This window comes from Neofelis nebulosa, chromosome 5 (assembly GCF_028018385.1).
Source record: "Neofelis nebulosa isolate mNeoNeb1 chromosome 5, mNeoNeb1.pri, whole genome shotgun sequence".
NCBI lineage: Eukaryota > Metazoa > Chordata > Mammalia > Carnivora > Felidae > Neofelis > Neofelis nebulosa.
This window is the reverse complement of record NC_080786.1, coordinates 88,158,030-88,171,279: the sequence shown is the minus strand read 5'-3', so window position 1 is coordinate 88,171,279 and position 13,250 is coordinate 88,158,030. Positions and strand designations below refer to the sequence as shown.

The following is a 13,250-nucleotide window of genomic DNA, read 5'->3' as shown; positions in this document are numbered from 1 at the left end:
ATAGTAAGGGAGTGTTGGTATGAGGCCCTTTCTTTGTTATTCACCGAGAAGGCAGGCATCCACTAGGTGCCAGGTAACATAATCTGCTGCAGAATCTTTAATGGTTACCCTCTATATAAAAAAAATGGATGGAATGTAATTTTCATTTTTATCTTATCCTCCGGCACCGATCTTACGCCCATTTAAGTCATTTCTTGTAAAATCAATGAGATCCTTACTATTCAACCTCATCCCTTAACTTCTATGAAAACCAAGAATTAGGGGCACCTGGCTGGCTCAGTGGGTAGAGCATGAATCTACCTGATCTCAGGGTCATAGGTTCAAGCCCCACATTGGGTGTGGAGCCTACTTAAAAACAAAACAAAAATTGCAACTGCATTTAACCAAGAGACCATGTGAATCCATGCCATTAAGGAAACTACCTTTAAACTAGGCTATAAGTAACTATAAAAAAATTGAAAATTGGGAGATTTTCCTGTGGCCCATTAAACAATTAAAACTAGTAACTGGCAGCACTGAACTGGGACAGTCATTTAACAGGAACTGAATATTGTAAATTACTATGCTAGGAACTGTAGGGGTAGGAAAGAAAAGCCATAAGAATGTACAATTCATTGGTAAAGATCATTTACTCATTCATGGGTGGGGCATTCTACCAGTAATGGCTCTTTACCGAACATCTATCATGCCAAAACTAGTGGAACTGGGATTCCAAACCAAATTTATTACGTTCAGGACATGTGCTTTCCACTACAAGATCACAAAAAATTTCCAAGTTCCTAGTTTTAACAGTAGTGTTACGTTGGGGGGAGGCTGTTTCAATGATCCAGTCAACAAAATGCTAGCCATTCAAGCTCGTTTCTCTGAAACATGTAATTTCTCCAATGGGAACTTTTGACTTGAGAACTCTGCACCTACCAAACCTCAATATGGGAACAGAAAAACAAAGCACCCTCATTTACAAGTGCTGTATTATTAAAGAGGATGAATTTGCATGCAAGACTGTTTTGTCATTACATTTACTCAGGTGATCCTAAGGATTCTCAGACTTCTTTCTTCTTTGCTCAATTGCCCACCACTTGTTTATCCACTTCCATTACTCTATCACCTATCCCACCAGAATACCATATTCACTTAACTTAGGTGATAGCCATCAGGAGGTTTCCTCTCTTCTGGATGCCTAATCCAGACCCAAGTATCCATCTGCCTTCCTGGACATGTTTCATAGCAGAGTATCCTACAGCTTCCTCAAACTCATCATTTCCCTTCACAAAACCAATCTGGTTCCCCAACTTTACAAATGCACTATTACCCACCCAGCAACCAAAGCTAGTACACCTTACCCATTGAGACTCAACTCATCTTTAAATTCTCCTAAATCCTTAGTACAGTACACAAGACCTTGCATAATCTGGCATTTCTTAGGTTTCTACACACTTTCCCAATTATTGCCCATAGTTTTCCGTTCCACTACATAACCCAGTTGAAGGTTTCCTCAAATGCCTCCTGCCTTCACAAAAAATCATGCCAATTTTTCCCAAAATACCTCCCCAAGCATTTCTTCCTCTACCCAACCACCCCAAGAGTAACAAGTACATGACACAACAAAATCAGTAGTTTTAGATTATGTTGCTGTTTAGACCTCACTGGAGGTCTGAGATAGGTACTTCCTGCCATTGACCTGAGTTTCTAATGTCAATTTCCTTAGGATTCTAATAACCAAATTGTGACCATGAAATGCACTGCTTAGATTGTGAGGAAAACATGATTAACATTGGACCCAGACTGCATCTGACCCATCCACCTCTTGCCTTGAAGCCATACTTCCCATATAAGGCCAAATGATACTGGCAGTACAAACACAAGGCCATTTCTGTGAAACCTGGGATCTTCTTTCTCAACAGCAACTTTGGCATCTCCTTCAATGTTTTTTTCTGATCCCACCACCACCCATTTTTTGGCACACTAATTGTTTTTTGGCAGGTTTCTTAGGGAACCCAAATACAATTAAAAACTGTAAAAGGGACTGAGTTTGACCAACTCCAAATTTCTTGTTGATATTTTCAGTGGAATGTCAAGACAATGGTTAAAAGGACTAGCTAGCTGCTACTCCAACAAATTTCTACAGCCACCATACTGCAAACTGATGCTTTGGTTCAAACTTTTATTTCAACAATTCAGAGATTTAAAATATCCTGCAGCCCTAGGTTAGTTTCCTTTTGTCTTATGCTCAAATATCTCAATCCTCCACTTTACTACATTGAAACATGGAACCAAGGAAAGCTACACCACCGAGGCAATAACCACCACCCCCCAAAAACCTTCCTAAGGCATGTGTTGCTATTTTGATATTGTTAACTTACACCTTACCAGTCAAGCGTTATATACTGGAATGTTTTATCTAGTCACAGATCCAAAGGATATCTCATCCCTGCCGTGCTGCCAAATACCATCAATATAATCTTCAGGTTCTCCCAACTACCATTAAGTCACAAGTTTCCCAACCAATCTATCTTGAACAACTACATACATCATAAGGTAATTTAGAAGGCCATCAAAAATAATTTTAAGTTTCTTTCATGGACTCTCAATCTAACGAGGAAGGCAGTTAGTTGTATGTAATAAATGTAGTACCAAAGTTGAAATAAACTGTTATGGGCAAGAGTTATAGGCCCATTTTAATGTGGAAGCCTGGAAAAGTGTCACGGTATTTATCTGTACTGGCTAATATTTGTGTCTTCTGTCCTTCCTGGAATACCCTATGCTCCAGCACTTTACACCTTCAAGATACTCCTTCCCAATGCCTCTGATCAAAGCTTACTCTGCCCCCCTCCCTGACCATGTAAGGCCTTGTACGAAGATACTCATATCCTATCCTCATTAAAACCCTATTGTCTAAATCTCTGTAATTGCCATCACATAGAACTCCCTAGCTTCCTTGTACTCTGAAAATGCTGGATAACTGCCACCATTTAAATAGCAACCGAATTTAGGAAAAAGAAAATTTTAAGCTATTTAACAAAAATACAAGAGAACAATCTACACCTTTATTTATTTACTTTTCAGTTAGTTTAAATCCTTGAGGGGTACAGCATCTAGGAAAAAAAAAAGAAAACACGGTGTCATTAGATGCATGTAATATATAAATTCATAAAAGTTATGAGTACAACAATATGGATAATCTCCCATTGTCCCATTACTCATCTCTAAAACAGATCCAATGACATATTCTAGTGAGAACAGAACTAAGTTTTTTTTTTTTAAGAAGTTTTTTTTTTTTTAAATTTATTTTTGGGACAGAGAGAGACAGAGCATGAACGGGGGAGGGGCAGAGAGAGAGGGAGACACAGAATCGGAAACAGGCTCCAGGCTCGGAGCCATCAGCCCAGAGCCTGACGCGGGGCTCGAACTCACGGACCGCGAGATCGTGACCTGGCTGAAGTCGGACGCTTAACCGACTGCGCCACCCAGGCGCCCCAAGAACTAAGTTTTTATAGTGATCTAGATGAACACTTTGTACTGGGAGCACTGAAAAGCCTTCAATTTTGCTTCTTTTTTTATTTATTTTGAGAAAGTGCAAATGGGGGAGGGACAGAGAGAAAAAGAGAGGGAACAAAAATCCGAAGGAGGCTCTGTACTGTTAAATCTGATCCAATGCAGGGATCAATGTGGGGCTTGAACTCATGAACCACGAGATCATGACCAAAGCCAAAGTCGGACACTTAACAGACCAGCTGAGTCACCCGGGTGCCCCCAATTTTGCTGCTTCTAGTTAAGATTAAAAAACTTCCTGAAGAGAAATCTCAAGGTTCAGCAGGGTTCAAAAGTAACTTTCTGACCCCAAGAATATTCCCATGTCTACTCAAAATGAACACTAAGGAAAAGAGGAACTACTTTAGAAAATCACAGCATCCAAGGGTGGCTGGATGGCTCAGTTGGTTAAGCGTCAAACTCTTAACCCCCATGTTGGGCTCTGCATGGATAGCATGGAGCCTGCTTGGGATTCTCTCTCCCCCACCCACATTCTCAAATAAAAAAAGGTCTCTCAAAATAAAAAAAGGGAGGGAGGGATGTCCAGGCCAGGTGACTCAGTCATTAAGCATCTGACTCTTGATCTTGGCTCAGGTCATGATATCCCAGTTCATGAGTTTGAGCCTGTGGGGCTTCAGCGGGGAGTCTGCTTGGGATTCTGTCTTTCCCTCTCTCTGCCTCTCCCCTGCTTGTGCTCTCTCAAAATAACTTATAAGAATTTCCTTAATGGGAAAGAAAGGAAAGAAAGGAAAGAAAGGAAAGAAAGGAAAGAAAGGAAAGAAAGAAAGGAAAGAAAGGAAAGAAAGGAAAGAAAGGAAAGAAAGGAAAGAAAGGAAAGAAAGGAAAGGAAAGGAAAGGAAAGGAAAGGAAAGGAAAGGAAAGGAAAGGAAAGGAAAGGAAAGGAAAGGAAAGGAAAGGAAGAAAGAAAGAAAAACAAACCACAGCATCTGGACTCCAAGACTTGAACTGAAGGCCTGGGACCTAGAAACGTAAGCATTGGTTTTCTTCTCTAAGTATTAACACCTATTTTATACAATTTTTTATGTTTATTTTTGAGAGAGAGAGAGAGACAGAGCAAAAGCAGGAGAGGGGGAGAGAGAGGGAGACAGGGAATCCAAAGTACGCCCCAGGCTCTGCTCTGAGCTGTCAGTACAGAGCCCGACAGAGGGCTCAAACAGCAAGGTCATGACCTGAGCTAAAGTCAGACACTTAATTGAGCCACCCAGGCACCCCAGTAACACCTATTCTACCAAGACTGTCATATGAGCGTCTACTTTCTACTATAAAATAAGAATAGTAACACCTATTCTAACAAGACTGTCCTGATAAAGAGATGGGAATATTATGAATTATGCCAGGAAAAGGTAGTCTTCTAACAACTACTTGTATCCAATAAATCTTTGCTAGAAAATTGTTTATTTAAATACTATCCCCACCCCCTACAGCTTTGGCAAAAATCTGAAACCTAGATGTAATCCATTTGAACACTCTGCTTTCACTTTCCTTCTGATGCCAAGAAATCTGATGTTTCTTAATACATCTACACAGTAGCTACTGATTTTGCAGCACAATCCACTGGTAACACTTTAAAATCACATTAGTCTTTAGAGGTCAGAGCCCAACCCTAAGCTTAGCTGGACTCGTGTGTCATATTGCTAATAATTGTACTTACCACACGGATTCTGTGGCCAATGGCTTTAGCAGGAAGGTTGCTTCGGAATTTGGCACGAACCATGCCACTGTTTCCATGAGCACGAGTTACTTTTCCCCAGATTACTCTAGTTTTATTCGGTTTGCCACCAGGAGTCACTGTGTTGCTAATTTTAAAAGGGGAGAAGAGACATGAGAAATGAGGCAACCAGTCAAATGTAATACAAATTCAAGATGACCTCTACACCAGTGGCTCACAAAAGTAGTTAACCACTAAGTCACCTGAGAAATTAAAAAAGTCTGGGGCATCATTCATGCAACAAGTAATTGAGTACTTACTATATGCCAGACGCTTTTATAAAATCCCTTTCAAATAATGAATAACATGTAAAATGTCAGCCTGTTAATAATTGCAATATTTACAAAAAAAAAAAAGCAAAAGGGGACTAGTGTGAATATATTTGTGTGTCTGAAGAGGGGGAAATTTCTTTGCTAATTTTAAACAGCCAGGAAAGGCCTTACTGAGAAAATAACACTGAACAAAAACTGTAAGAACAGCCTGTGTTAAAACCTGAGAAAGCTGTGTTCCCTGGTTTGTGGAAAAGTGAAGGAATGGAATGAATCCTAGCTAGGTTAAGAGTAGAACTAGGGAGTCCTGAATGCCTCCTTCATGACCTTTGCTTTTACTAAATGACACGGAAAGTTGGAATGTGAGCAATGTACAGATGATCTGAATTATAATTTTAAAGGATCAATCTCGTTGCAGGAAGAAAGGGAGGGCAAAAATGAAAGCCATGTCCCCAGACTTCAACTGGTGTGAAACAAGTTTAAGAACCAATGCTCTAGACACATTGTAAGCATGTACATAACATAAATTCAAGAATCAACAAAAGTAATTAAGGTACACGGAAAACTGTTCTCTAACACCTTAAAAAGAGCTTAATATAAGAGGCTGGTTTAAAAATTAATTTTTCTAAATGTAGAAGATACCTAAATCCAATACTACCTGGACAATAACATCCTTCTGTAACCTCCAGTGAAGATACTTAAAGATCCAAAGTAGAAAAAACAGTACCAACTACTTTACCAACATTTTTTTATTACTCTTCTTTGAACAGGAAAACAAGACAAACTTTAACTAAAAACTTAAAAGGTATTAATACTATAAACTTACTTCTTTGCTTTGTACACATAAGCACATCTCTTGCCTAGATAGAATTCAGTTTCATCTCGAGCATAAACACCTTCAATTTTAAGAAGAGCTGTGTGCTCCCTCTGGTTCCGGAGACCCCGCTTATAGCCAGCAAAAATGGCTTTGGACCACAGCCTAAGACAAAATAGAGAGTAATAAGTGATTAAAAGGTCTCACATTTCACTTCACCTGTAAGATCTGACTTGTAAGGAGCCCTACTTAAAATCTATTAGCAATCATCTAGTTTTTTTCCCATTAGTTTTAAGCTCATGTTTATGTTTATGCCTAATAGACAAAACACTACAAATACAAAGCAATTAAATTTAAAACTTGTACCTTCCAGACATATTTGTCGTTTCAGGAGTCCTGTTCCCAGCAGGCCTTAAACAAAAAAACAGTTTAAAATCTTGCAACGCACGTTTTCCAAAACCCAGTCCCCTCTCCTTTCTTAAACCGGTCAAATTCCTTTTTGCACAGCTTATCACGTGAAGAGTATGGGGTAACGTAATGATACCATGAACTCTACTAGAAGCACAGTCGGGCAAAACTTACCAGCCTGAGAATGCCTGATAACGGAGCAAACTCCAAAATGAGGACTAAAACGAAAATGCCAAGACTGTACAGTGAAAGAAATAGATCCCGGAAACTCCAAAAGGAAGCCCTAAAAAAATTCATGCCACGATCAGTAGGAAAAAAAATAATGAAGCTCGAGAAAGCAGAGAAGCACACAGAAAATAAGATTAAAGCCTCGCATGGGACAGAAAAGCTGAGGAAGAAAGGGAGACTGTAGACAACACCAGGTTTGGAGTGGGAACACAGAAAAAGAACGCATACTAAAGGAGCCACTGCCTCAAACGGAGGACCGCATATGGACAAAATGCATCTATTACTCCGTAAAGCCCAGGAAGCAACACAGATTACGGCAAGGCGCGTTCTCCGGGCGCCCGGGGACCAACACCATCAGCCCCGCATCTCCTCAATCCTGTCCTCTCTGTTGCTGGAATCCACAGAAATCACTGGCTGGCAGAGTCTCCGAGCGGCACCAGTGCCTTGCCGAGGCATACGGTTGAGCTCACTCCCGCTTATTTGCCCCCAAAGTTCGGCAGCAGAACTCCCTCACCTCCACGGGTCCCAAGATGGCGGAAAGAGAGAGGCGAGGTCCCACCGCGTGGCCTTATGGGATAAATACCTCTCCGCCCCGCCCTCAGTTAGGCATCTTCCGCGACCGCCGAAAAAAAAAAAAAAAAAAAGGCTTCAGTTGCCTTCGGACTGAAACAAACCACATTCAGGAGCACTCTTACAGTTCCCTCCGTCTTTTCATCTTTGTAAGCTGCAACATTTATTATTTTGAAACAGAGTAAGGCAAGATGGTAGCCAGCTGGAGGAGGAGAAGAAAAGGTCCTCCAAAGCTGAGCGTTGCCAGAGAAACACTATAGCTTGGTTCCTTAGGTGGAAAAAGTGAAGCCGGTCTGGAGAATATCTCCTCTCCTCGGGTACCCCAGATTGTTATGCCAACATGGGGGTATCTTTCCCGCTTACCGCAGAGGAGTAGGGAAACAGCCTCTCGGATCCTAGCGTGGAAGAGAAAGGCCAGGAACACGAAGGCAGGAACTCTTCTGTGTTTTCCCCCCTTACTCCTTTCCTCCTACTCCTTTATCTCTTTGAAGAAATGACCTAAGTTTTTAACCTGCATCCTTCGTTTTGACTACAGAGTGAGTAGGACTGCCCTGAAAAGGCCTTATTGCATTTTAGGGAGAACTCATTCAGCTGCCAAACTCGTGGGGCGCGCAGCACCGTGCCCACACGAATTGGGTCTTCAGTAAATACCTGCAGACGAGAATGAGATAGATTAGTGGATATCACAGATTTACACTGCCTAATTATTGCACATTTACTTGGATTTCCCTATGGATGCATTCGTTTATTCAGTAGTTTATTGAATGGCTACTTTTCACCAAGCTTTGTTCTTGCCTCGGAGGACACTGCAGTAAACAAAACTACAGAAGTCTCTGCCCTCATAGACCTTACATCCTAGTAGAGAGAGCAAGACAATAAGCAAGTAAAATATATGGACATTAGAAGGCAATGTGAGAAAAATTTTCTCTATGGAGAAAAAAATTAAGCAGGGAGGCCACTGTAAAGAAGGCTTTTACTCTGAGAAGAGAAACCATTGAGGGCTCTATAATGAGTGACTCAATTTGACTTACATTTCTTTTTTAATTTTTTTTTAACGTTTATTTATGTTTGAGACAGAGAGAGACGGAGCATGAACAGGGGAGGGGCAGAGAGAGAGGGAGACACAGAATCTGAAACTGGCTCCAGGCTCTGAGCTGTCAGCACAGAGCCCGACGCGGGGCTCGAACTCGCGGACCTTGAGATCATGAGCTGAGCCGAAGTCGGCCGATTAACCGACTGAGCCACCCAGGCGCCCCTGACTTACATTTTAACAGGGTCACTCTGTTGAGACTGAAGGGAGCAAGGGCACCAGCAGGGAGAACAACTAGGATTGTAATGATTCTGATATAGTATGGCATGTAGACAGGGGTCATAAGTACTGGAATTCTGAATATGTTTTAAATGTAATACTGACAGGATTTGCTGTTGGGTAAGAAATGAGAGAGAACAGTAAAGGATGACTCCAAAGTTTTATAAAATAGATATCTGTAAATCATGTTTAAAATCAGATTCTCTCTTAAATACATCAAGATAGGGTGTAGGTACCTTATAATTCACTTCCTCCATCCAGTTTTCTCTGTCCCAGAAATCTACTAAAATCCCGCTATTAAGTACTAGAAATCTAAAGGAAAATAGTCCTGGGAGGAATAACACATTAAATGTGAGTTTCATTTCTTTGTTCATTCATTCACTCTGCAAATGCTTATTAGGCTAATAGTGAGTGTCCTTGCTCTGGTTCCTGCTTTCAGGACACTTAACAGTCCAGTGGGGGGAAATGACAACATTACAAAATGTGAAGAGAGCTCTGCAGGAAAATAAGAGTGCAGTGAGCACTTAAACAAGGGAATCCTGATCCAGGCTGATGAGTCAGGGAAAGTGTCACGTGCAGAAGGTATTTTTCAAACTGCATATGATGGCCGAGTAGTAGATTGTGATTATGATACTTTTTAGGCAGGGGTGCCTGGTTGGCTCAGTCAGTAAAACACGTGACTTTTAAAATGTTTATTTTGTTTTTGAGAGAGAGAGGGAGCGCGCGCAGGCACACTTGCATGAGCGGGGAAGGAGCAGAGAGAGAGACCCAAAATCCAAAACAGGCTCCAGGCTCTGAGCTGTCAGCACAGAGCTTGATGCAGGGCTTGAACTCATGAACTTGTGAGATCATGACCTCAGCCAAAGTCAGACGCTTAACTGACTGAACCACCCAGGCATCCCTAGACATTGTAACTCTTTTTTGTTTTATTTTTTATTTTTTTTTTTGAATTTACATCCAAATTAGTTAGCATATAGTGCAACAGTGATTTCAGGAGTAGATTCCTTAGTGCCCCGTACCTATTTAGCTCATCCCCCCTCCCACACCTCCTCCTGTAACCCTCTGTTTGTTCTCTGTATTTATGAGTCTCTTCTGTTTTGTCCCCCTTCCTGTTTTAATATTATTTTTGTTTCCCTTCCCTTATGTTCATCTGTTTTGTATCTTAAAGTCCTCATATGAGTGAAGTCATATGACTTTTGTCTTTCTCTGACTAATTTCACTTAGCATAATACCCTCCAGTTCCACCCACGTAGTTGCAAATGGCAAGATTTCATTCTTTTTGATGGCTGAGTAATACTCCATTGTATATATATACCACATCTTCTTTATCCATTCATCCATCAATGGACATTTGGGCTCTTTCCATACTTTGGCTATTGTTGATAATGCTGCTATAAACATGGGGGTACATGTGTCCCTTCTAAACAGCACACCTGTATCCCGTAGATAAATGCCTAGTAGTGCAATTACTGGGTGGTAGGGTAGTTCTATTTTTAGTTTTTTGAGGAACCTCCATACTGTTTTCCAGAGTGGCTGCACCAACTTGCATTCCCACCAACAATGAAAAAGAGATCCTCTTTTTACACGTCCTTGCCAACATCTGTTGTTGCCTGAGTTGTTAATGTTAGCCATTCTGACAGGTGTGAGGTGGTATCTCATTGTGGTTTTGATTTGTGTTTCCCTGATGATGAGTGATGTTGAGCATTTTTTCATGTGTCAGTTGGCCATCTGGATGTCTTCTTTGGAGAAGTGTCTCTTCATGTCTTATGCCCATCTCAAGGTTGTGAGTTCAAGCCTCATCTTAGGTATATAGATTACTTAAAAATAAGTAAATAAATAAAATACTTTTTAGGCAAAATATGACAGAATCAAAAGTATCAGAATGTATAACACATGTTAAGGGTTTGTTTTTATGAAATTGTTTTATGAAACTTGTTTCATATTTGCACACACATATATATTTTATATATTTATGTGTGTATATATGTAATATATTAAAAAATCTGTGGGGGCGCCTGGGTGGCGCCGTCGGTTAAGCGTCCGACTTCAGCCAGGTCACGATCTCGCGGTCCGTGAGTTCGAGCCCTGCGTCGGGCTCTGGGCTGATGGCTCGGAGCCTGGAGCCTGTTTCTGATTCTGTGTTTCCCTCTCTCTCTGCCCCTCCCCCGTTCATGCTCTGTCTCTCTCTGTCCCAAAAATAAATAAAAAACGTTGAAAAAAAAATTAAAAAAAAAATCTGTGTACATAGGTCATAGCATCAGTCAGTATTGCCCTGGATGGAAACAGTGATAGAGTTCAGAATTTAATAAAAGATCTGCTTGCAAAAATGTTGGCAGAAGTGAAACTATAAGGGATGATGCAGTCCCCAGGGACATGGGGCAGAAATAGTTACCTAAGCCCCCAAGAGAGGGCAGGGAGATGATTGCTTGACAGGTGCCATGGTCTCTGATAGAGAAACAGCCAGCCAATGGCGATCCATCAGGGAGGACGCTAGGAAGATAAAAACACTTGATCTCACCTAAAAATTGTGTACTGCAGATTCAGGCATGGATTCCATGAAGGAACAACACCTAAACCCAAGAGGGCAGCTGTTGCAGCATCCAGTTCATCTCAAGAATTTCAGCGATTAGTCACAACATAAATGTTCTGGTTAGAAAAAAAAAAAAGGGGTGGGTGGGCAGTGCCAAGTAAATATCTGAACAGGAACAGAGCAGGGCCAGATCATGCAGGCCTTATGGGCCAAGTTTAGCATTCTAGCTTTTATCCTAAGGCAATGGGAAACCGTGGAAGGGTTCTAAGGAGAAACGTGATCAGATTTTCAATTTTAAAAAATTGACTTTAATTTTTTAGATTTTCAGTTTTTCATTTAAAAAATATTGCTTCCAGTTTGGGGGCTGTTGGAGTTGTTCAGGCAAGAAACAACAGCCATGTCCAGCATAGTGTTGGGGGATACAGAAAAAAAAGAAAGAATCCACAGGACTTTGTGATGGCTTGGATTGGGAAATGCTGGTGTCAAGATGAACGAGGAAGCAGGAATGACTCCCAGATTTCTAGCATTGAGGAATGAAAAGCCAGAACAGCATGAACACACTGACTACTGCATTAGCATAGTCCTATCTTACTTGCATGAAGCACATTTACCTATGGCCCAAACCTAAAAAAGGAAAAATAAAGAAACAACAACAACACAAAAGAAGAGCCAAATCTCCTTAACACCATGATACTTTCTCCTAAGAATGCCCTTGTACCAGAAAATTTGGCTAGTTTGGAGTATCCTGTTTTCAGTTTACATAAAGATTCTATTTTATGTTTTCATTTTTGCATATGAGACTTCTGTTGTGTGAGACATACTTGTATCATCCTTGTAAAAAATCATATTGGAAACTTACCATTCACTATTCATTCAGCATAGAGCAAAATTCTCCATGGGATGTTCTTATTGTAAAGCTCATTTAAGCGGAAAGGATTTTGGCTTATGGAATGGTAACATCTTGATAGTAATAGTAAACTACTTTCAGGATTTTCAGGATTAATGCAGCTTTTCTAAATACAATCTCAAGTATTCTAAGTCCAGGTGCAATAAATTTTGTTGTCTGACAGATCGGAAATTAAATGATCTAATTAAACATTTCAGTAAGCAGAATAACATAAATCTATTATACAAACATTGCCAATTAAAATCAGAATATAATAAAATATGAAAACCATGTTGTATATTAATTTACCATAAGAACAAACTCAAAGATTTCATTTATCAGTAATTTCATTTGTCAATAATTAAACTGACTACTTAGTAGTCCTGCATCCCATGATGTCAGCGGTTTTTCCATTGCTAGGACTGCTCTGATAAGCAAAAAGAGGGGATATGTCACAGCTCTCATAATTCTTTAATTTTCTCTTAATGAAAGGATGGAAATAATTTAAATGTCATTCAACACTCCCTTAAACTAATCTCAATGTTTTCTTCCCATTTTAGGTGACTGCATTTCTTGTGAGATTGTAAATGTACCATGGAAGTTAAAAGTAGCTTAAGAAGAATGGAAAAGTACGTTCAAAATTCCAGTTTGTGTGTGTGTGTGTGTGTGTGTGTATGAATTATGCCTTATGCTAAATTTATCTATTGCTGTGTAACAAATTACCCCAGAGCTTAGTAACTTAAAATATAAACTTTTATTATTTCACATAGTTTCTGTGGGTCAGGAATTTGAGAGCAGCTTAGCTGAATGGTGCTGGCTTGGGTCTGTTTTAAGGTTGAAATTGCCCAGGGCTGTAGTCATCTGAAAATTTCACTGGGGCTGCAAGATCCACTCCCACACAGCTGGGGAGTTGATGCTGGCTGTTGGTAAGAGGCCTTAGTTCCTCACCCTCACAAACTTCTCCAAAGGGCTGCTC

At 40.4% G+C, this 13,250-nt stretch overlaps 2 protein-coding genes across 10 annotated transcripts in view; one reads left to right on the top strand and one right to left on the bottom strand.

Annotated features, from left to right (window-relative positions):
* Window positions 1-3,012: 3,012 nt before the first annotated feature.
* Window positions 3,013-7,510, bottom strand: RPL35A (ribosomal protein L35a). Of its 6 annotated transcripts, none has more exons than XM_058731069.1 (6): window positions 7,332-7,508; window positions 6,926-7,034; window positions 6,710-6,754; window positions 6,356-6,508; window positions 5,204-5,348; window positions 3,013-3,095 (listed from the first exon to the last, which is right to left on the bottom strand). In XM_058731069.1, the coding sequence occupies exons 3-6, from the start codon at window positions 6,718-6,720 to the stop codon at window positions 3,072-3,074; spliced, it is 333 nt and encodes a 110-aa protein (XP_058587052.1). In that variant the 5' UTR covers window positions 6,721-6,754; window positions 6,926-7,034; window positions 7,332-7,508; the 3' UTR covers window positions 3,013-3,071. The 6 variants fall into 6 exon arrangements, with proteins under 6 accessions (XP_058587052.1, XP_058587053.1, XP_058587051.1 ...); XM_058731070.1 differs by lacking the exon at window positions 7,332-7,508 and adding an exon at window positions 7,208-7,311; XM_058731068.1 differs by lacking the exon at window positions 6,926-7,034 and having other exon boundaries at window positions 7,264-7,510.
* Window positions 7,511-7,674: 164 nt separating this feature from the next.
* The window catches only part of IQCG (IQ motif containing G), a 54,009-nt gene continuing 48,433 nt past the window's right edge, over window positions 7,675-13,250 (top strand). Inside the window, exons 1-2 of one of the 4 annotated variants that reach the window (XM_058731063.1) lie at window positions 7,675-7,698; window positions 12,835-12,903. In XM_058731063.1, coding sequence (XP_058587046.1) covers window positions 12,869-12,903 — 35 coding nt within the window. In that variant the 5' untranslated portion in view covers window positions 7,675-7,698; window positions 12,835-12,868. Of the gene's footprint in view, window positions 7,699-7,777; window positions 7,978-8,000; window positions 8,086-12,834; window positions 12,904-13,250 lie in introns of those variants that run through there. The other 3 variants (XM_058731064.1, XM_058731061.1, XM_058731062.1) reach the window with 3 other exon arrangements.